Source organism: Hypomesus transpacificus, unplaced genomic scaffold, assembly GCF_021917145.1.
Source record: "Hypomesus transpacificus isolate Combined female unplaced genomic scaffold, fHypTra1 scaffold_283, whole genome shotgun sequence".
NCBI lineage: Eukaryota > Metazoa > Chordata > Actinopteri > Osmeriformes > Osmeridae > Hypomesus > Hypomesus transpacificus.
In genome coordinates this window covers 30,007-49,874 of record NW_025813810.1, presented here as the reverse complement: position 1 = coordinate 49,874, position 19,868 = coordinate 30,007, and the positions used below count along the sequence as shown (strand labels likewise).

At 49.5% G+C, this 19,868-nt stretch overlaps 2 protein-coding genes across 3 annotated transcripts; both read right to left on the bottom strand.

Annotated features, from left to right (window-relative positions):
* Positions 1-2,445: 2,445 nt before the first annotated feature.
* Positions 2,446-9,488, bottom strand: LOC124463463 (nuclear body protein SP140-like protein). Of its 2 annotated transcripts, none has more exons than XM_047015192.1 (15): positions 9,096-9,488; positions 7,341-7,515; positions 6,933-7,142; positions 6,685-6,804; positions 6,282-6,415; positions 6,063-6,116; positions 5,566-5,608; positions 5,051-5,188; positions 4,696-4,838; positions 4,153-4,218; positions 3,873-4,000; positions 3,550-3,667; positions 3,063-3,137; positions 2,804-2,947; positions 2,446-2,637 (listed from the first exon to the last, which is right to left on the bottom strand). In XM_047015192.1, the coding sequence occupies exons 1-15, from the start codon at positions 9,255-9,257 to the stop codon at positions 2,551-2,553; spliced, it is 1,797 nt and encodes a 598-aa protein (XP_046871148.1). In that variant the 5' UTR covers positions 9,258-9,488; the 3' UTR covers positions 2,446-2,550. The 2 variants fall into 2 exon arrangements, with proteins under 2 accessions (XP_046871148.1, XP_046871149.1); XM_047015193.1 differs by having other exon boundaries at positions 2,468-2,637; positions 6,933-7,127.
* Positions 9,489-9,798: 310 nt separating this feature from the next.
* fam20cl (family with sequence similarity 20 member C, like) lies at positions 9,799-15,618 on the bottom strand. The gene is made up of 11 exons (XM_047015195.1): positions 15,579-15,618; positions 14,917-15,348; positions 14,585-14,763; positions 13,223-13,301; positions 13,025-13,117; positions 12,804-12,919; positions 12,442-12,622; positions 11,479-11,588; positions 10,846-10,927; positions 10,318-10,377; positions 9,799-10,021 (listed from the first exon to the last, which is right to left on the bottom strand). The coding sequence occupies exons 1-11, from the start codon at positions 15,587-15,589 to the stop codon at positions 9,799-9,801; spliced, it is 1,566 nt and encodes a 521-aa protein (XP_046871151.1). The 5' UTR covers positions 15,590-15,618.
* Positions 15,619-19,868: the final 4,250 nt, after the last annotated feature.

Here is a 19,868-nt window from a genome sequence, read left to right as displayed (position 1 = left end):
GCTTTTCTTTTTCTAAGCAGCGCTGCATGACTTATAGTCTCTGTGAGGAAATGTAATAGAATTGTCTTTCTGATAGCTCCGACGCCAGCTCTGGAAACTATGAAATGCACATCCCGTCATTCACCATCTCATTCAAAATACCTCCCTTCATCCGATTGACATTATGAAAATCCTATATGGTATTCAATATTAAATGGATTAATCATGTTTGTTTATTGTTAATTATCTGTAACAGATACATTGTGCTACAAGAAGTTTTGGTTGAAAAAATGTTCATTGCAGTATTAAAAGAGTACAGTTCAGACATGAACGTTACATTTACATTTAGTCATTTAGCAGGCGCTCTTATCCAGAGCGACTTACAGTAAGTACAGGGACATTCCCCCCGAGGCAAGTAAGGTGAACTGCCTTGCCCAAGGACACGTCATTTTGGTACAGGCGGGAATCGAAACAGCAGCTTTCTGATTAATAGCCTGATCCCCTAACCGCAGTAAAGATACTGCGACTATTGCAGTAAAGATACTTTAAAACAAAGACAAAAAAAAGTAGATTAGAGAAATTAAACACAGACCCCAGATTCATCTGAGGAAACTATATAAACTATTCTAGATTATAACAAATATAATTATAATTAAACAGTAGCACCTTGGATGAGCTCATAGTAAAACAAGAAAAGGTGCATGAAATTGTCACGACGTGTGGAGGGGTAGGACCCAAACGCAGGAGAGTCAGCAGGCATGGTCCAAAAACAAAAGGGTTTAATTCTCAAAACGGGAAACAGACAGGGTACACGCAGGGACAAAGGGTAATGCTAAGACAAAGACTGGACACAAAGCAGGAACCTAAATACACAGAAACAAACAAGACACAGGTGAACACAATGAAACTAACGACAACTGAACGAGACAGGTGACGACAATGACAGGGAAACACTAGGGCAGGGCAAAACCAAAAACAATAGGGGGGCACGGCTGTGGCCGTGAGAGTACCCCCCTCTCAAGGGACGTCACCCGACGACCCACAAGGCAGGGCAGGGGGTCAGGGCAGGTCCGGGGGACGACCTGGAGGCAGGGCAGAGGGTCGGGGCAGGTCCGGGGGACGACCTGGAGGCAGGGCAGAGGGTCGGGGCAGGTCCGGGGGGCGGCCCGGAGGCAGGGCAGAGGGTCGGGGCAGGTCCGGGGGGCGACCCGGAGGCAGGGCAGAGGGTAGAGGCAGGTCCGGGGGGCGGCCCGGACGCCGGAGCACGGGGGCACCTGGGAGCGCGGACGAGGAGGCGCCTGGGAGCGCGGACGAGGAGGCGCCTGGGAGCGCGGGCACCGCGGCAGGCAGCAGCCAGAAGTCCTCGGGCGGAGGAGGAGGCCAGAAGTCCTCGTGCGGAGGAGGCGGCGACCAGGAGTCCTCGGGCGGAGGAGGAGGCGGCCAGGAGTCCTCGGGCGGAGGAGGAGGCGGCCAGGAGTCCTCGGGCGGAGGAGGAGGCGGCCAGGAGTCCTCGGGCGGAGGAGGAGGCGGCCAGGAGTCCTCGGGCGGAGGAGGAGGCGACCAGGAGTCCTCGGGCGGAGGAGGAGGCGGCCAGGAGTCCTCGGATGGCCTGGCACTGGGCGGCACAACCTCGGGGCGAGGCAGGGGCTCAGGGCAGGAACGAGGCTGGGGCACAGGGCAGGAACGAGGCTGGGGCACAGGGCAGGAACGAGGCTGGGGCACAGGGCAGGAACGAGGCTGGGGCACAGGGCAGGAACGAGGCTGGGGCACCGGGCAGGAACGAGGCTGGGGTACTGGGCAGGAACGAGGCTGGGGTACTGGGCAGGAACGAGGCTGGGCTACAGGACAGGAACGAGGCTGGGCTACAGGACAGGAACGAGGCTGGGACACAAGGCAGGAACGAGGCTGGGGCACAGGGAAGGAACGAGGCAGGGGTACAGGGCAGGAACAGGGCTGGGTTCTGGCGGCAGGCGGCCGAAACTCCCTGGCAGGAACAGCCTTGGTGGTCTGGGTGCTGGGCGGCGCAACCTTCTTCGTCCGGGCGCAGGGCGGCACAACCTCAGGATGAGGCAGGGGCACAGGGCAGGATCGAGGCAGGGGCCCAGGGCAGGACCGAGGCTGGAGTCGGGGTTTTGGCTGGGGCTGGAACCAGGACTTGGGGTGGGCCTTGAGCTGCAGGCTTCGGGGTCCACCAAAGGCCAGGCGGGTCCCTAGGAAAGGGTTGGGTGAACTCTCTGCTGGGTCCCATCTTGGTCTTAGCATTCTGTCACGACGTGTGGAGGGGTAGGACCCAAATGCAGGAGAGTCAGCAGGCATGGTCCAAAAACAAAAGGGTTTAATTCTCAAAACGGGAAACAGACAGGGTACACGCAGGGACAAAGGGTAATGCTAAGACAAAGACTGGACACAAAGCAGGAACCTAAATACACAGAAACAAACAAGACACAGGTGAACACAATGAAACTAACGACAACTGAACGAGACAGGTGACGACAATGACAGGGAAACACTAGGGCAGGGCAAAACCAAAAACAATAGGGGGGCACGGCTGTGGCCGTGACAGAAATAGGTTTACTGTTGAACCCTGAAAACACTAGTGAACTCGCTCTCAAAGCAATCCCTTAATTTGAATCCAAGATCACGGATCCTTCTATCATCCTGCAAAATGGAAGAAGACAAGAAATTCAACTGATAGTAAAGGCGACCTCTGTACAAAACCAGAAGAATGAGTACATCTCATGCCTCATCTCATGAACACTAGAGGTTCCGTGTAGAGTTCTGTGTAAATCTCCTGGTCCTTGACAGTGGATCCTGTTCATCTCACCTTGTTGAAAGTGGCACAGTTGTCGAAGATGAGCAGAAGGTCCATCATGAAGTGTTGAACTGTCTGGTACTGTTCCTGCTGGAGCTTCTCCTTCACCTTGTCCAGCCACATGGGAGTCCGGACCACACGCCTGTAGCCCTCGATCTGACAGAGACACAAACATCCTCAATATCACAACCCAGGCAGGGACATCACTAACAAACGTTCCAAAAAACGATATCCTATTGTATTCTGTCCTCCCTCCCTTCCATAAACAAACCTTAAGGCAGGAATCTGTAGCAAAGACCCTCTCCTCGTCAGCATGGTACATATACATGAGGAGATACTGGCATTCCTGTCAGGGAGACACATTTCTACTTTACAGTCCATCTACAGACAGATAGGCAGACAGACAGACAGACAGACAGACAGGCAGGCAGACAGGCAGGCAGGAAAGGAGGCAGGCAGGCAGAAAGGAGGCAGGCAGGCAGAAAGGAGGCAGGCAGGCAGGCAGAAAGGAGGCAGGCAGGCAGGCAGAAAGGAGGCAGGCAGGCAGGCAGAAAGAGGCAGGCAGGCAGAAAGGAGGCAGGCAGGCAGGCTGAAAGGAGGCAGGCAGGCAGGCAGAAAGGAGGCAGTTAGACAGACAGACAGGCAGGCAGGCAGGAAAGGAGGCAGGCAGGCAGGCAGAAAGGAGGCAGGCAGGCAGGCAGAAAGGAGGCAGGCAGGCAGGCAGGCTTATAGACAGACAGGTAGCAGATGTAGCTCACCAGTAGCTGTGTGTAGACAGGGCAGGAATGAGCTTCTTGCAGGGTTTTTCCTTCTGGGTAGCGCCAGTCTTTGCTGGTCTGGTACACACAGACTGTACACACCCACTCACATTCGCTACTACAGAAATACACAAACCACACATGGCTAGGACAAGTGGATCATGTGGCTCTACTGTAATGTACCAACACATCTGAATTCTCTCTCTCTCTCATCCTCCCCACTCAGCCTCAGTCTCTCTCTTTCTTTCTCTCTCTCTCTCTCTCTCTCTCTCTCTCTCTCTCTCTCTCTCTCTCTCTCTCTCTCTCTTGTTCCCTCTCCTCACTTCACTAAGGCGTTGTCCAGTCTGGGCAGGTGACAGTCCTGGTGAAAGGATCGAGGACACGTGTCACACAAGACCAGGTCACCAACGCCTCGGCAGATGAAGCAGTCATCATCGCTGCTCTGTTCCTTCTGACACAGTGAAGGAGAGGAGTCATGACATCACAGGCCTCCTGACATCACTATCTAAGCTACAGGAGGAGGGCTCACAGGGACGACTGCAGTCATGTGATGAAGGCAGCTCCATGTTTTCTGGGGGCTGGGTGATAAGGAGTCAGACTCACCAGGTCTTCAGGGTCTGAGCTGCAGAGCCTGCACGCACACCGGGTATGGATGGTCAAACTCCCCTCCTAAAAAGACAAAATAGCAATAAAATGCCTCTCCTCTAAGTTTCTCTCTCTTTCTCTCGCTCTCGCTCTCTCTCTGTCTCTCTCTCTCTGTCTGTCTTTGTCTCTCTGTCTGTCTGTCTGTCTGTCTGTCTGTCTGTCTGTCTGTCTGTCTGTCTCTCTCTCTCTCTCTCTCTCTCTCTCTCTCTCTCTCTGTCTATCTCTCTCTCTCTCTCTGTCTTTGTCTGTCTGTCTCTCTCTCTGTCTGTCTGTCTGTCTGTCTCTCTCTCTCTCTCTCTCTCTCTCTCTCTCTCTCTCTCTGTCTGTCTTTGTCTCTCTCTCTCTTTCTCTCTCTCTGTCTGTCTTTGTCTCTCTCTCTCTCTGTCTCTCTCTCTCTCTGTCTGTCTTTGTCTCTCTCTCTCTCTCTCTCTCTCTCTCTCTCTCTCTCTCTCTCTCTCTCTCTCTCTCTCTCTCTCTCTCTCTCTCTCTGTCTTTCTCTACCTCTATGAGGAAGCTGAGAGGTCTCCCATCACACTGGATGTCTTGTCTCCATCTCCAGTCATCTGAGGCGACTGACCCCTCACTCAGGAATTCCACGGGGGTCATCCAGCTGTGCTCCGTACGGATGCTCTTCCCACAAGTCCCTGGGACACACACACACACAGGGAGGGGTGAGGAGAGACAGGGAGAGGTGGGGAGAGACAGGGAGGGGTGGGGAGAGACAGGGAGGGGTGAGGAGAGACAGGGAGGGGTGAGGAGAGACAGGGAGGGAGGGGTGAGGAGAGACAGGGAGAGGTGAGGAGAGACAAGGAAGGAGCACTACTTTCCTGGATGTAAACAAACACCAAACACACACCTGACGCAAAACGGTACTTATGCAAGACTCCACTGATGATCCCACAGGTCACTTTGAAGACTTGAGGTTGACCTCCATCACGGTCATGTTCAGAGTCGGACTCTCCTGTCTCTCTCTCCTCCTCCTCAGATTCAGATTCTGAGTGAAGAGCAGACAAAGATGGATTCAATTTAGCATGATACTAGTTTTTTGGGGCATCAACATCCTTTATATGACATGAATGTTTAGTTTGTCCGTTGTGTATTCTGACAATGTGTGTGGGGGGATTTCAACTGTGATCCTGGTGGTCTGGACTAGCCTTACCAACCCTAGTCCTTAGGACCCCCTGCCCTGCATGTTCTAGATCGTGTCTGTCCTTTAGTCACTCCCACAATACGTGCTAAAATGACTGGATGGTTTTCCCGACTAGTTGATTGGAATCAGATTCATTGTGTGCAAACATTTTGGTCTGAAGTCTTAAGGCCTGAACAACTGTTTCTTGTCAATGACATCCCATTCATGTTTTCCATACAAACCAGTAATGGAGGTCTTGGAGTGGCTTCTGGGAGTTCTTTTAATCTAGAGGGGGATGCCAAGAAGAAGACAGGGTGTGACAGTGGTCAGTCATGTGACAGGGGTCAGTCATGTGACAGGGGTCAGTCATGTGACAGGGGTCAGTCACACCAAACACACAAGCACAGTTTCAGTAGTTCGTAGATGTTTCAATTTGTTGGAGTCTCTGTTGAAAGAGCTTCCAAGATCATTCTGGGCAGCACACCAAGTCTCCACATGAATAAAACCTGACAGTTGGTTAATACAACCATGCAGCACACATACAGAGCTGCTGAACATATTTTAATGTTTTTTGTACCTCAGTACGGTGTCCTTGAGTGTCGAGAAAGGCGCCTTTAAATACAATTTATGATTTATTATTATTATATAAAGCTGCAGAACTTAGAGCTGCAGAACATACAGATCTGCAGAACATACAGAACTGCAGATGAACCAGTCTACTGTGCAGATGGTGTCACACCTTTGGACTGTGGCTCCTGTCTCTGGTCAAGCCTGGAGATGTCAGGTGACCTTCCTGAGGGGGAAGTCATGAAGAGACGCAAAAAGAGGGACAACATTTCAGACACTCTCCAACTGATTAATATCTTCACTAAGACCTCTAACACAGTACATCATGTTCACATGCCCTCAGAAACACTGACTAGTCATTGAGTGGAACAGATTGGTCTGGTCACCTCACCTGTATCAGTTTGTCCAGAGAGGTGTCCCCACATCGTATAGACCCTTTCCAGTTCCCACAGCTCTTCTTTCCCCCAAACTCCTCAAAGCCAGCGGGGGTGAACCACTCGTTCTTGACTATGATGCACTTCTTTCCTGGAGCAGCGCCACGCAAGTCAAACCAACGCCAGATAAACACCGGACAATGACACCCAAGTCACTGTCAACGCTCTTTGCTGACAAACCAGGCTAATCACTGAATTTGAATTGACATTGTATATTCATTTCATTTTGTACACTTATCCAAGGCAAAGTACAAACAGAGCTGAAGATCAAAGATCAGAAGGGCAGATTTCACAAGACTTCTCTCAGTATGTGGGTGGTAAATGAAGCAACACACTGTTTGTTCATCCAGTCCCGCTCACCTTTGGCCAGCTTGGCTCTGTACAGCATGCCCTCCTTGTCCCCACATGTGACCGGTACCTGCGTCCGGTACAGCTCCCAGGTCCAGATGTCCCTGCTCTGCCCCTTCGTCAGAGGAGTCCCTGAGAACACACACAGAGAGGGCCACCTCATCAAAAAGCACAATTAAAAACCTTTGACCCTATCGTTGACGTTAAAGAGGATTCAGGGAATAAATTCAAATGCAGCCAGAGTGAAGCCTGGGACTCACCAAAGCTTGGCTTCTGGACTTTCTTCCTCTTGCGTGGGGTGTGCAGGGAGGAGGGCCCAGCCTTCTCCTCATCCAGACTCACACTTCTTGTTGTCTTCTTTTTCTTCCCCATCTTTTCCCCGTCCTCAGGAGCTGTCTTCTTCTTTATGCCCTGCTCCACCTTTTCTGGTAGTTCTTCAGAGAATGTAAACGACCCTACATGAACAGACGCTGGGTTAAACACAAGTGCGACACACATGATTATAAGTCAAAATAATTCTGGTTCTTTGATAAGTCTAATAGTATTGCTCTATAACATGGTTCATTGTTGAATACATTGTCCTCAATATCTGCCTATTAAGGTAGAGACTGACAACATTGGAACTTGAAGTGATGATGTAACAGCAGCATTGCTGGGGACCAACTGACCGTCCATCAGGCTGCTGCGCAGCTGCCGCAGAGTGGGATAGTGCAGAAGGAGATGTTCCTTGAACACACACTTCCAGAACAGCTTGATGTGCTGTGGTCTCTTCCTCTCCAGCCAGTCCAGCATCTCATACACACTCTTTTGTCTCTGAGCTTTGCTCTTTGTCCGGATCACTTTCTGTACACAAAGTTTAAAAAACATATTATTGCCTATGATTGCCTATTGTCTGTTATGACAACTGAGGAAAGGAAGTTTTAAAGAGTTAAAGGCATGGTAGGTAATGTTGTTGAGAAGCACTTTTTGACATATTTGCTGCAATAAACTTCACATCATGATAGCAACAAATAAATCTAAAGGTTTGACAGTAAAATGAAATTAGACCAATATCCGTGGCCATCGCAGGACTGTAATAAACAAGACCAATTATACGGCACCATTGATTCAGACCGAATGCAATGATTGGACGGGCTAGGGGTTATGCGCAACATTCTTCCGGGTTCTACAAAACAGATGTAACTACTTCCAGCCGGCCGCTTTTGAGGTAAACACAGCGTAGTAAAGGCCACCTACTATAGCCGGTGATTAAAGGAGCTACCCTTAATTACAATTTCCCATGTACACAGGATTGCCAAACGGACTTCCAGAGCCCCAAGTACCCTGGGGAGTAGCCTTTTTTTTTTTTGCTCGCAGACGATTAAAACAGTCAAACGAAGACTGTACCTGTAGAAGTCCAAGTGGACTCAAAGAATGCAGTGTTTGGCAATCAACTGCAACAACTACCAGTGTGACAGTATTTATTTACAGGTCAATTTTGTCGGTAGCGTAATCTTATACACCTGCTAACTTTAACGTTTTTTTTGGCCTAGTATTAGGCTAGTAAACCTAATTCCTTCTAGGAAGGATAGGTCCTAGCTATAGAAACCAGAATAATTTTATGGATATGACACTAAATTAAAATGAGCTTCTTAAATTAATTTGCTGAATTCATATATTTCATTGATAACTTAGCACTAGTTGTGTAGCTATGTAGCCTACTGTAATGTTGTAGTTAATGTGTAGAGCTAGCGTTAGTGCTACCTCCTGGGAAACGGTCTAACGTTAGGCTATTATAACGTTATATGAACTCATCACTTTAGTCCTGTCACACTTAGCCTAATGTAGAGAGTAATACAACTTATAAAATCCTTGAACTTCCCTGTCAATATAAGTTATTTTGATCACCTAGCGCTGCAGATGTGTACAGAAGTGAGAAGCGGAAACGATTACATCTGTTTTCCGGTTCAAACGATGAGCGCTCCGCATAACCCCTATCCAAGCACGAATGTGATTTGGAGGAGTGGCTTTGAAGTGAGAGTGGGATATTTAGGTTTGAATCCTTTCAAACTCGTTTTCAAAACGATCCTGCCTTTAACACCACAAACAATTTTTGGAGTAGGAAAATGGCTAAACTGATCTTGATTTCAACAAATCTTTGGAAATCTATTAGACTATGGATGATTTTGAAGTAGACCTAAATAGGTGGTGGTTAAATGTGTGACCAAAGTGCCTTTTCGAAGTAGTACCAGAAGTTAAGGTTTGTGATATTTGGCTTTGTTCATGCATCACCTTTAACGTTTGAGGAAGCCACAAAATAAATATTCATAAAAAATCAGCCACCCACCCACTTTTGATAAAAAAAAACATTGAAGCTGCGGCCAATGGCTCTTTCAACAGCCACTCAGCCTCGGACTGTTTGACAGACCTGATTTCCGTCTCACCTCGTACATATCAGTCGGTAGTAGATTGTAGTCGTTAAGCTGGTTCAAAAAGAGACGTGGATCTTCGATAACTGACAGTTCAGTTTTCCTGCAGTGAAGGAACTGCAGAAGTTGCTCATCTTCTAGAAAATCTGTCGGATCCATCGTCTTTACAAACCGCATAAATGCTTATAGGCTATCCCAATATATTTGAAGCGAAGCGCACGTTTGTAGCTAAGCACGTTAATGCATTATACCACCGTAAACCCGTTACAGTAGATTTATAATCTAGTGGATTGTCAAGTGCAATTATTACAGCAAATACATAAATAATTTTCAAGCGCTAAAAAGAGTCCCGCGCAATGGCACCCACTGTCCCTGCCCAGACTGTTCCGTGTTCCGTTTCAGTCAAATGACGTTTGGAAAGTGAAAGCAAGCAGGCTTCTGGTCAGTGAACATTGCGGGCTGCCACTCCCTGGGTTACAGTAGTTGAGGGTAAAACCAACGTCTTTGACAACTCAGGAACACAGATGGATAAACAGTTTACTGTTTTACAACCCCATAATCCAGATTTGATCACTTTGAACATGACAGTATGTCATTCTTGAGTTCACATTCAAATCCCTATGTACCTTTTAAAAACCAAATGAAAAAAGCGGGTAGGTGAAAACAATATTTCTTGTAAAATACTTTTATTTTAATCATGATGTGGTTTTCAGTGTTCCTATTCATCATTGTAGAGGACATCGTCATGGTGGTTCTGACAGGTGTGCACTGTCTGCAGGACAGTTGCCAGGCGGCGGTCCAGAGCCTGGAGATGCTGCTCAGACAGGAGAGGAGCCACCGTCACCAGAGGGTCCTGGGACAGGGACTCACGCATGACGTCACTCAGACGGAACTCCAGGAGGGACAGGAGACGCAAGCGCTGCAGCGTGGAGACACGGATCCTGATGGGGGGGTGAGGTGAGGTGAGAGAGGGGGCTGGGAGGGTGAGGTGAGGTGAGAGAGGGGGCTGGGAGGGTGAGGTGAGGTGAGAGAGGTGGCTGGGAGGGTGAGGTGAGGTGAGGTGAGAGAGGGGGGTGAGGTGATGACGGGGTGAGGTGATGAGGGGGTGAGGTGATGAGGGGGTGAGGTGATGAGGGAGGAGAGGTGATGAGGGGGTGAGGTGATGAGGGGGTGAGGTGATGAGGGGTGAGGTGATGAGGGGGTGAGGTGATGAGGGGGTGAGGTGAGCCCTCCTTACCTGCAGCACTGCTGTAGGGGTGCCAGTATGGACAGCTCATCAACAGAATGACGGCCAAACCTGCCGGACAAGACAACACAGTCACCTCACACAACACAGTCACCTCACACAACACAGTCACCTCAGACAACACAGTCACCTCACACAACACAGTCACCTCACACAACACATCACCTCACACAACACAGTAACCTCACACAACACAGTCACCTCACACAACACAGTCACCTCAGACAACACAGTCACCTCACACAACACAGTCACCTCACACAACACAGTCACCTCACACAACACAGTAACCTCACACAACACAGTCACCTCACACAACACAGTCACCTCACACAACACAGTAACCTCACACAACACAGTAACCTCACACAACACATCACCTCACACAACACAGTCCCCTCACACAACACAGTCACCTCAGGGCCATGCTGGTCAGACAGCACAGCACCTCAAGGTTGTCTTCTGAACCTCTGTTCTACAGAACTTCACTCCTTTAAACAGCATGTCTGAGGTTCTCACCCACGCCCGTTGTCCAGGTGAAGCAGAAAAGTCTCATTCCCGAATTTCTCAAAGGTCTCATATTGATGTCTGTCCATGTTGCCTGGACAAACATACAGTACCTGGGGTTTATTGAAAGGTTACAGTTTGGGTTATATGACCATTCTGACTGTAGGTGAGCTGTACAGTGTAACCCTACAGGAGGGTATCTCTCCAGGAGCAGGGTTGCAGTGTAACCCTACAGGAGGGTATCTCTCCAGGAGCAGGGTTGAAGTGTAACCCTACAGGAGGGGATCTCTCCAGGAGCAGGGTTGCAGTGTAACCCTACAGGAGGGGATCTCTCCAGGAGCAGGGTTGCAGTGTAACCCTACAGGAGGGGATCTCTCCAGGAGCAGGGTTGAAGTGTAACCCTACAGGAGGGGATCTCTCCAGGAGCAGGGTTGCAGTGTAACCCTACAGGAGGGGATCTCTCCAGGAGCAGGGTTGAAGTGTAACCCTACAGGAGGGTCTCTCTCCAGGAGCAGGGTTGCAGTGTAACCCTACAGGAGGGGATCTCTCCAGGAGCAGGGTTGCAGTGTAACCCTGCAGGAGGGACAGGCCAGGCCTAACTGATGAACATGTCTGTGCAGGGAGAGCAGGCAGTGGCAGACTAACCCATGAGGAAGTCCAGGATGACCATGTCGACCAGGTCCACCAGCCGGCTGCCCTGGCTGTAGGGAGGAGTCTTCTTCACGATGTCACAGTACTCAGGATCCTGCTGCCAGCTGCAACACAGCACACAGAGAGCTCACGTTAGTGGGAGGTCAAATACTTCTGTTTATTTAACTTTTATTGAAAACAACATACAAACAGTTCATGAAAGCCTAGTACAATATTAGTTGTATTCTAATCCCTGTATGTGTGTGTGCTTGAGTGGGTGTCAAGTTTCAAGCTGATCTGCCATTTGTAAGAAGTCCATGTACACTGGAAGGGTGAGGTCTCCTGACTGCAGCCTGTCTAAACCTCAAGAGATCATCTAAACCTGTCATCATTATTCAAATGAGCTACTATACCAACAATATTTATAATATAAATGCGAATTTGAAAAAAACTGAATGATTCACCTAACAACTGAGTACAGCCTACACTAAGGATGACAACCAATGGGTGTGTAAGTATGTGTGAGTGTAAGTGTGTGTGAGTGTAAGTGTGTGCGCGATTGAGTATGTGTGAGTGTGTGAGTGTGTGTGATTGAGTGTGTGTGATTGAGTGTGTGTGTGTGTGTGTGGTGAGTGAGTGTGTGTGTGTGAGTGTGTGTGTGAGTGTGTGAGTGAGTGTGTGTGTGTGTGAGTGTGTGTGTGAGTGTGTGTGAGTGTGTGTGAGTGTGTGTGTGTGAGTGTGTGTGATTGAGTGTGTGTGTGAGTGTGTGTGTGGTGTGTGTGTGTGTGTGTGTGTGGTGTGTGTGTGTGTGTGTGTGTGTGGTGAGTGAGTGTGTGTGATTGAGTGTGTGTGGTGTGTGTGTGTGTGTGGTGTGTGTGTGAGTGTGTGTGTGTGGTGTGTGTGTGTGAGTGTGTGTGTGTGAGTGTGTGGTGTGTGAGTGTGTGTGTGTGGTGTGTGTGAGTGTGTGTGTGGACTGACGCTGCCAGCTTGACGCGGCTGTAGGAGCGTTTCCAGGGTGACCTCCAGTAGCGGCGGGGGGCCAGGGAGAGGTCGGGCAGCATGGAGGCCAGGGACACCTCCAGGACGTGGGGCCGGCCGCACACCGCGTGCTCTGTGGAGCAGTAGTAGTCACACTGGCCGAAGAAACACACGTTGCCCACTAGGGGGAGCCAGAGAAACGTGGAGAGATTGATACTGGTGTCGTCACCGCAACACCAACCTGCAAGCTGGTGTCGTCACCGCAACACCAACCTGCAAGCTGGTGTCATCACCGCAACACCAACCTGCAAGGCCACAGCGGCTATTAGCTGGACGTGTTTTGCTAATTTGAACACACACACCAGGAGAGTTAAAGAAGGTTCTAGAGAGTTTGCGGTCAGTGGTGATGTCTCTGATCTCTGTGGTCACGTTGATCAGTCTGCCGACCACCGGAGGAACCCTCCTGAAACCCAGAATTCTGACAGAAGTCAGAAACGGAGCGGGAGGATGAGGAGAGGGAAAGAGAGCAGGCAGATGGTCAGGTTCGAGTTAGGGTCAAAGGGCAGTATTCCTGCCGTCCTACCTGTCCAGGTGAAAGGCAGCGATCTCCGCGTTATGTCTCTCAAAGTCTGAGAAGTAGAAGAGGTTCAAGTCTGTCTCCACGTCCCTCTCCTGTCTTCTCACAACACACAGTGAGGAAGTCAAGTTGTGGTACAGGTGTGTGTGTGTGTGTGTGTGTGTGTGTGAGTGTGTGTGTGTGTGTGTGAGTGTAACATCTTACTTCATGGGTTTGAGCAGCGCTTCTCCATGGTTTGAGAAGGACATCTTCAACTTCAGCTGTGTCCCACCTGTCTTCTGCACTGCACACACACACACACACACACATACACACACTATACAGTCAATACAGTCACAGACAACAAACTCAAATGTATATTTGCCTTCATTTAGCCTCAAGTGTAGCCAGCCTATTTTGGATCAATCTGTTGAGTCAGATGGGTAAATGCAGTCAGTGCACAGTGTGACTCAGATGTAGCAGTTTACAAGCAGCCTGTGGTCTGTTGAAGAGGAGGGGAGTGGAGCCTAGACTACAGAAGACAATCCCGGCTCTCAGTAGCTCTGGGCTGTAGAGAGGGGGAGGAGGTGAGGAGGTGTTTGAGAGGTTTACAAGTGTGTGTGTTTGGGGGGTGTTGTGTATGTGTGGGCATCTATCTATCTGTGTGTGGGGGTATGTGTGTGTGTGTGTGTGTGTGGTGTGTGTGTGTGTGTGGTGTGTGTGTGTGTGTGTGTGTGGTGTGTGTGTGTGTGTGTGTGTGCGTGCGTGTGTGTGTGTGGTGTGTGTGTGTGTGGTGTGTGTGTGTGTGCGTGCGTGTGTGTGGTGTGTGTGTGTGTGGTGTGTGTGTGGGTGTGTGTGTGTGTGTGTGCGTGCGTGCGTGTGTGTGGTGTGTTTGTGTGTGTGGGTAAATAAGATTTTGAGCTCTGGAGGATTATATTAACTGACCTCAGAACAAAGGATCATGTGATCCTGACATCTGATGTTCGATTATCTGGCTTTCAAATGTGTCTGTTCTCCTCCCCTCCAGTGCCTCTGCTGTAATCCCGGCTTCAGACTCTTATTTCAGTGGAAACTACAATCCTTAAGGTTTTAAAAGTAGATTTTGGATGTGTACAATTGTTGTTTGACACAAACATGCACAACACTCACTTCTGTCTCTGTTGACATGACCTGTCTTTGTTTGTAAGGATAGAGGAAGGGAGAAACTTTTCTCCAAAGTCCAGGATTTGAGGACCATCTAACACTGTTGAACATGCTGTAGTTAATCCTCTCCTCCACTGGGACACCAGAGGCTGTCAGCATGGCACAGCCACCAGAGGCTGTCAGCATGGCACAGCCACCAGAGGCTGGTACTCACACACACATATGCCTGTTTTATCTGTGACTGATTAAGAGAGACACCAGCACACTCACATCAACGCTCTTGGCCGTACAAGCTAACAAGCTGCCCTTTCAGAGCTCCAGAGCTTCTGACCAACCAAGAGGACTAGAACTGTCCAGCCAAGGGAACCTCCTGAAACCTAGAACTTAGCCAACCTGACCCTGAACATACCTGTGGTGAGGATGCGTTGCGTGGCTAGGTCGTACCTGTGGTGAGGATGCGTTGCGTGGCTAGGTCGTGAATGAGCTGGGCCAGGCTGGAGTCCGTCCTGTCGTACAGCTCCCAGCGAGAGATCCCCAGGTGAAACCGCAGCCACGGGGGGTGGGTCTCTGCGCTGCTCGTCCAATTAAGTCTGTCGTAGCCATCCTCCTCGCTGTCGCTTGGCCTATGGGAGAGTTTTGTATCGCGTAACCAGTCATGTAATTTTCTCTATGATGAGAGTTATTTATCTGTATTGATGAAGAGAAGTGTGGCACTCTAGATGACAGTATTTGTAGAGCAATTCCAGATCGGATGGTGGGTGTGTTGTGTTACTCACCACTCACTGTCTAGTATGAAACTCTCCAGCGCTTCATCCATGGTCTTCTGCTCTGTCTCTGGCTTGAACTTCAGCAGCCAATCATCTTCCTGAAGCTGGGGGCGGGGCAGGTTGTACAGCGGATGGCTGAAGAGAGCGTTTAGCTTGGAGCGACCTCCCACCTGGCTGTCTCTGTCTGACATCTTAGCTTCGATGGGCCCTTTTGTTGCAGCAGCCATTTTGAGACCGTTCTCAGCCTTGTGGGCCACCTGGGAGCTGCTGGCTGGGGAGGAGGAGGAGGAGGAGGGGAGCGGGGGGAGGAAGCAGGATGTCCAGAGAACAGAGAAACAGAAGAGGACCAGCAGCAGGTGCATAGCCAGAGCCAGAGCCGCCAGCACCAGACAGACGGAACGAGAGCAGCGACTCCCACTCTGCCTCGCTGTGCCTGCCTTGCTACACGAGGGAGACAGATGGGGGTGGACGTTAGTCACCTACTGCTCTTGCACCTGCTGTATGCAAAAATGATCATATGGAAATGACAAGACAGAGATAGGTGAGCAGACAGACAGACAAGCTGACAGACAGACAGGTTGGCAGGCAGACAGGCTGACTGACAGACAGGTTGGCAGGCAGACAGGCTGACAGACAGGAGACACTGTTAGATATAGCAGGACTCTACTCACATGTCAGTCATTCTGGACAGATGTTTCTCTCTCCCTTGCCTGTGTCTAATGGGCCCTGATGACAGTGTTGTGGAGTCATGTGGCAGTTCTGTCTGCTGTCCCCTCAGGTGCTGTTAGCTCAGCCTCTCTCTGGGAGCGGTCAGGTCACACTGACCACAGTGACGGCTAACTGAACGCTGTCCAGACACTTCTGTTTGTCGTTTGATTGCATCAACCATCTTGGTGGTTTGGGATCAATGTTGTTTCCTGTGTTGCGTCAATTAGATGACTGACATGTGTTTAGTTTTTTATGTGATTATAATTTTAGAAAGTGGTCTGGGAATTTTTGTGTGCTCACATGCACAGGGCATAATAGTTCCATATTTTGCAGCCGGTGATGACAAACAGGAGCAAAGTCTCTAAGCCTGTGTTTGTCTACTGGCAGAGACAAGACTGATCTCTCCCTTTACCCTGCTCTCTCTCTCTCTCTCTCTCTCTCTCTCTCTCTCTCTCTCTCTCTCTCTCTCTCTCTCCCTTTACCCTGCTCTCTCTCTCTCTCTCTCTCTCTCTCTCTCTCTCTCTCTCCCTTTACCCTGCTCTCTCTCTCTCTCTCTCTCTCTCTCTCCCTTTACCCTGCTCTCTCTCTCTCTCTCTCTCTCTCTCTCTCTCTCTCTCTCTCTCTCTCTCCTTTTCTCTCTTCATTTCATCCCTCCTGGGACTTATCAGAGGGCTTTATGTGCTATTGCTTCATCCCTTGCCCCGTCTCTTTATCTCCCCCTCTCTTTATCTCCCCCTCTCTCTATCTGCCCCTCTCTTTATCTCCCCCTCTCTCAATCTCCCCCTCTCTCTATCTCCCCCTCTCTCCACTGACGTGACCTGGAGTGCTTCCATGAGGAGAATATTAAAGATGTTTGCTGTGTCGGTGAACACAGGGTACAGTGAGTTAGAATAAGGCAGCCGTGAAACCACACAATCATACATAAGGGAAGTGTGCAAGACCGCACACACACACACACACGAGTGTAACGTGCTTTGAAGTATCAATATTCCATGTCTTATCAGACTTCACTAAGAGCTCATGAGAGCAGCTCAGATCAAATATTCATCCAGCATCGCGCTCTTCTCCTCCGCCATTCCTCCAGCTCTCCTCTTCTCCTCCTGCCATTCCTCCAGCTCTCCTCTGCTCCTTTGCCTCTGCCCCGGCAAAAATATTATGCTTAAAGTACAGTATACAAAGTAGACGAACAAGAACTGACATACATCAAGGTTGTTAAAAAGTATGTGAGTAAACCAAATCTGGACATTTGCGGTACACTTCCATGTAGAAAAAGATCAACATCATGAAGATGTTTGAAGCCCTCCTGTAGATTCTTCTTCCGTCTCCTCGGCCTTCATATCTGCTCTCCAGTGTGGAACCATTTTACTTCCTTGTTAATTTAGCACACAGGCTTTGGCTTGGAGAAAACAGGCTATATTATTCATAGAGTGGTAGTAATAATCTATTCCCTAAAGGTTGACTAGATCCTTGATGTCTGGGTGACCCCAGGCTTGGATGGTAAGGAAGACGATTCCTCCATAATTAAAAGTTTAATTTGTATTGAAGTGAAAGTTTATTTACCAAATGTTGCATGTAACCAACTCTTAAAACAAGCTGGTATTATTGTAATACATGTTTTTCTCTCAATTCTTTCAATCTCTATGTCCCACAATATTCTTTTTTCTCTTTCTCATCACACACACACACGCACACACACGCACACACACACACATGCACACACTTCAAAGCTTCAAAGCCTGTCCTGTTTCCCCCTCAGCAGTTAAAGCTTAATGTAGGTTGCTTGGAAACAACCCAGAAATCTCAACCTAATTGGAGACAGAGGCCCACTGTGCTTCCAGCCACAGACAATCTGCTTCCTGCACACACCAAGAGACACACAGACCCTACACTTGTGTTTGTCTGAGATAGAGAGAGGAAAAGAGAGAAAGACAGAGAGGAGTATTTCCTGGATCCTGGAGTGTGAGGTGATGTGATGTGGTGGGCGAACACAGGGGCATCACTCTTCCTCACTGGCTGAATATTTCATCTCCACCCTTGTGAGAGAGAGAGACAGAGACAGAGAGAGAGACAGAGAGAGACAGAGAAAGAGAGAAGGGGAAAGCAAAAGAGAGCAGACACAGGGAGAGAGAGGGATGAGAGAGAAAAAAGAGATAGATAACTTAGTGGTTGGGGAGGAAAGTTAGCACATGAAAGTGAAGAGGTGGCGAATGTGGAATATTAACTAGCAGTGGAGATGACAGTAGAAGATGGGGAGAGAGGAGGGGAGAGAGGAGGGGAGAGAGGAGGGGAGAGAGGAGGGGAGAGAGGAGGGGAGAGAGGAGGGGGAGCGGCTAATCGAACATAGAACCCCGATGACAGCTCCGGCAATGAGATAGAGGGAAAGGAGAGAGTGTGCCTGACTGAACTTGCGCTAAGCTTCATTTGGTACTGCACAGGAGAGGAATGAGTCCTGGGAGGATGTGAAACAGCATGGTGGATGAAGAGGAAGAGGGAGAAGAGAAAAAGAGGAAAGAGAAGAAGAAAGAGGGACAGACACAGAGAGAAAGCTAGTCAGAGTAGCAGTCCAGATGGCCTCTCTCTTGAGCTGCTGGTAGGGGAGGTGCATGCTGGGAGGGGAGGTGCATGCTGGGAGGGGAGGTGCATGCTGGGAGGAGAGAGGTGCAGTGCCAGCAGGCTGAGGGGGTGGAAGAACAGATCTGTAGAAACTGATGAGTAGGAGGTTGGAATGACAGTGAGCGGCTGTATGCTGGCGCCATCATCAAGTCACATTTTTGTTCCCCCACAAATAACTGAGAATGCACTCCATGATATCAGTCCAGGAGCTGAGAATGCACTCCATGATGTCAGTCCAGGTCCCCCCACACACACTATCAGCCACAGATATATAATATACTTTTATATATCAATTTATAAACCTGGAACCTGAACTTGAAGTCACACCGTTTTAGTGGAGACAATCTTGAAATTCTTCCAACCCCTCACCCAGCCCAGGCCTGCTCCTCCTCACCCTCACCCAGGCCTGCTCCTCCTCACCCAGCCCAGGCCTGCTCCTCCTCACCCTCACCCAGGCCTGCTCCTCCTCACCCAGCCCAGGCCTGCTCCTCCTCACCCAGCCCAGGCCTGCTCCTCCTCACCCAGCCCAGGCCTGCTCCCCCTCACCCTCACCCAGGCCTGCTCCCCCTCACCCAGCCCAGGCCTGCTCCTCCTCACCCAGCCCAGGCCTGCTCCCCCTCACCCAGCCCAGGCCTGCTCCCCCTCCAGCCCTGTTTTACATTTTACATTTAGTCATTTAGCAGACGCTCTTATCCAGAGTGTCTTACAGTAAGTACAGGGACATTCCCCTGAGGCAAGTAGGGTGAAGTGCCTTGCCCAAGGACACAACGTCATTTGGTACGGCCGGGAATCAAACTGGCAACCTTCAGATTACTGGCCCGATACCCTAACCGCTCAGCCACCTGACTCAGCCACCTGATGGTTAAGCCCATCTCTCTGATTGTCCCCACTGGATTAACTGGAATTATTCCCTCCATGATAACTGGAGAGTCAGGAGCTCTAATCCCTTTGGGAATAACATTTTCAGGAAAAATCTATTATTTAATGGAGGCACATCTGAAACGTGACTCTATCAAGAAATTAATGTTTCCACTGCAGTTCATTTCCTTTCCTAGAAATTCAACAGGCTACGCCCACCCAATGAGTGGATTAGAAAAGATCACGTGTCACATTTTTAAACGTCATGGTGACAAGAGTGGAGTACAGAACATCTAACCCTAACCCTAACCCTAAACCCGGGACTCAAAAGCCTTGTCTCTGTAGGAAATGTTATCATGGAGTCCTGTGACTGACTATCTCACCTCACACCTGCTGCCCCCCTCTCTCTGGATGCTGGTCTGAGAGAGACCTGGGCCTGGGAGGGAGAGAGAGATGGAGACGGAGGGAAGGAGAGAGTTGAGGGCATCTATAAAAACTGTGATCAAACTGAAGATGTTAGCTCTTACTTTTCTGTATCCGGCTTGAAGCTTTAAAGATCAATATGTTGATTTTAAATGGAGTCTGAACTCTGCATCAATATTTTAAGCACCAAGAAATCTAACTGGGTTCCTAATCACTGCCATTATTATATTACATCATGATTCTACGGATGCAGATGATCAATCTGAAATGAACCCAACCCCGAAGTTCACACACACACACACACACACACACACACACACACAGTGTTCCAGTTGGCTGTCTACACAGGTGTAACAGTG

What these genes read in the sequence shown, in the direction of transcription:
- LOC124463463 (XM_047015192.1), bottom strand. Translation starts at nt 9,257, where the DNA reads ATGCGGTTTGTAAAGACGATGGATCCGACAGATTTTCTAGAAGATGAG. An exon ending in AGTCCAGAAGCCAAGCTTTG is followed by an intron (nt 6,805 to 6,932) that starts GTGAGTCCCAGG and finishes GTGTGTTCTCAG; the next exon opens with GGACTCCTCTGACGAAGGGG. An exon ending in CTCTCAGCTTCCTCATAGAG is followed by an intron (nt 4,219 to 4,695) that starts GTAGAGAAAGAC and finishes TTGTCTTTTTAG; the next exon opens with GAGGGGAGTTTGACCATCCA.
- fam20cl (XM_047015195.1), bottom strand. An exon ending in GCAACGCATCCTCACCACAG is followed by an intron (nt 13,302 to 14,584) that starts GTACGACCTAGC and finishes GTGTGTGTGCAG; the next exon opens with TGCAGAAGACAGGTGGGACA. An exon ending in GCGCTGCTCAAACCCATGAA is followed by an intron (nt 13,118 to 13,222) that starts GTAAGATGTTAC and finishes TGTTGTGAGAAG; the next exon opens with ACAGGAGAGGGACGTGGAGA.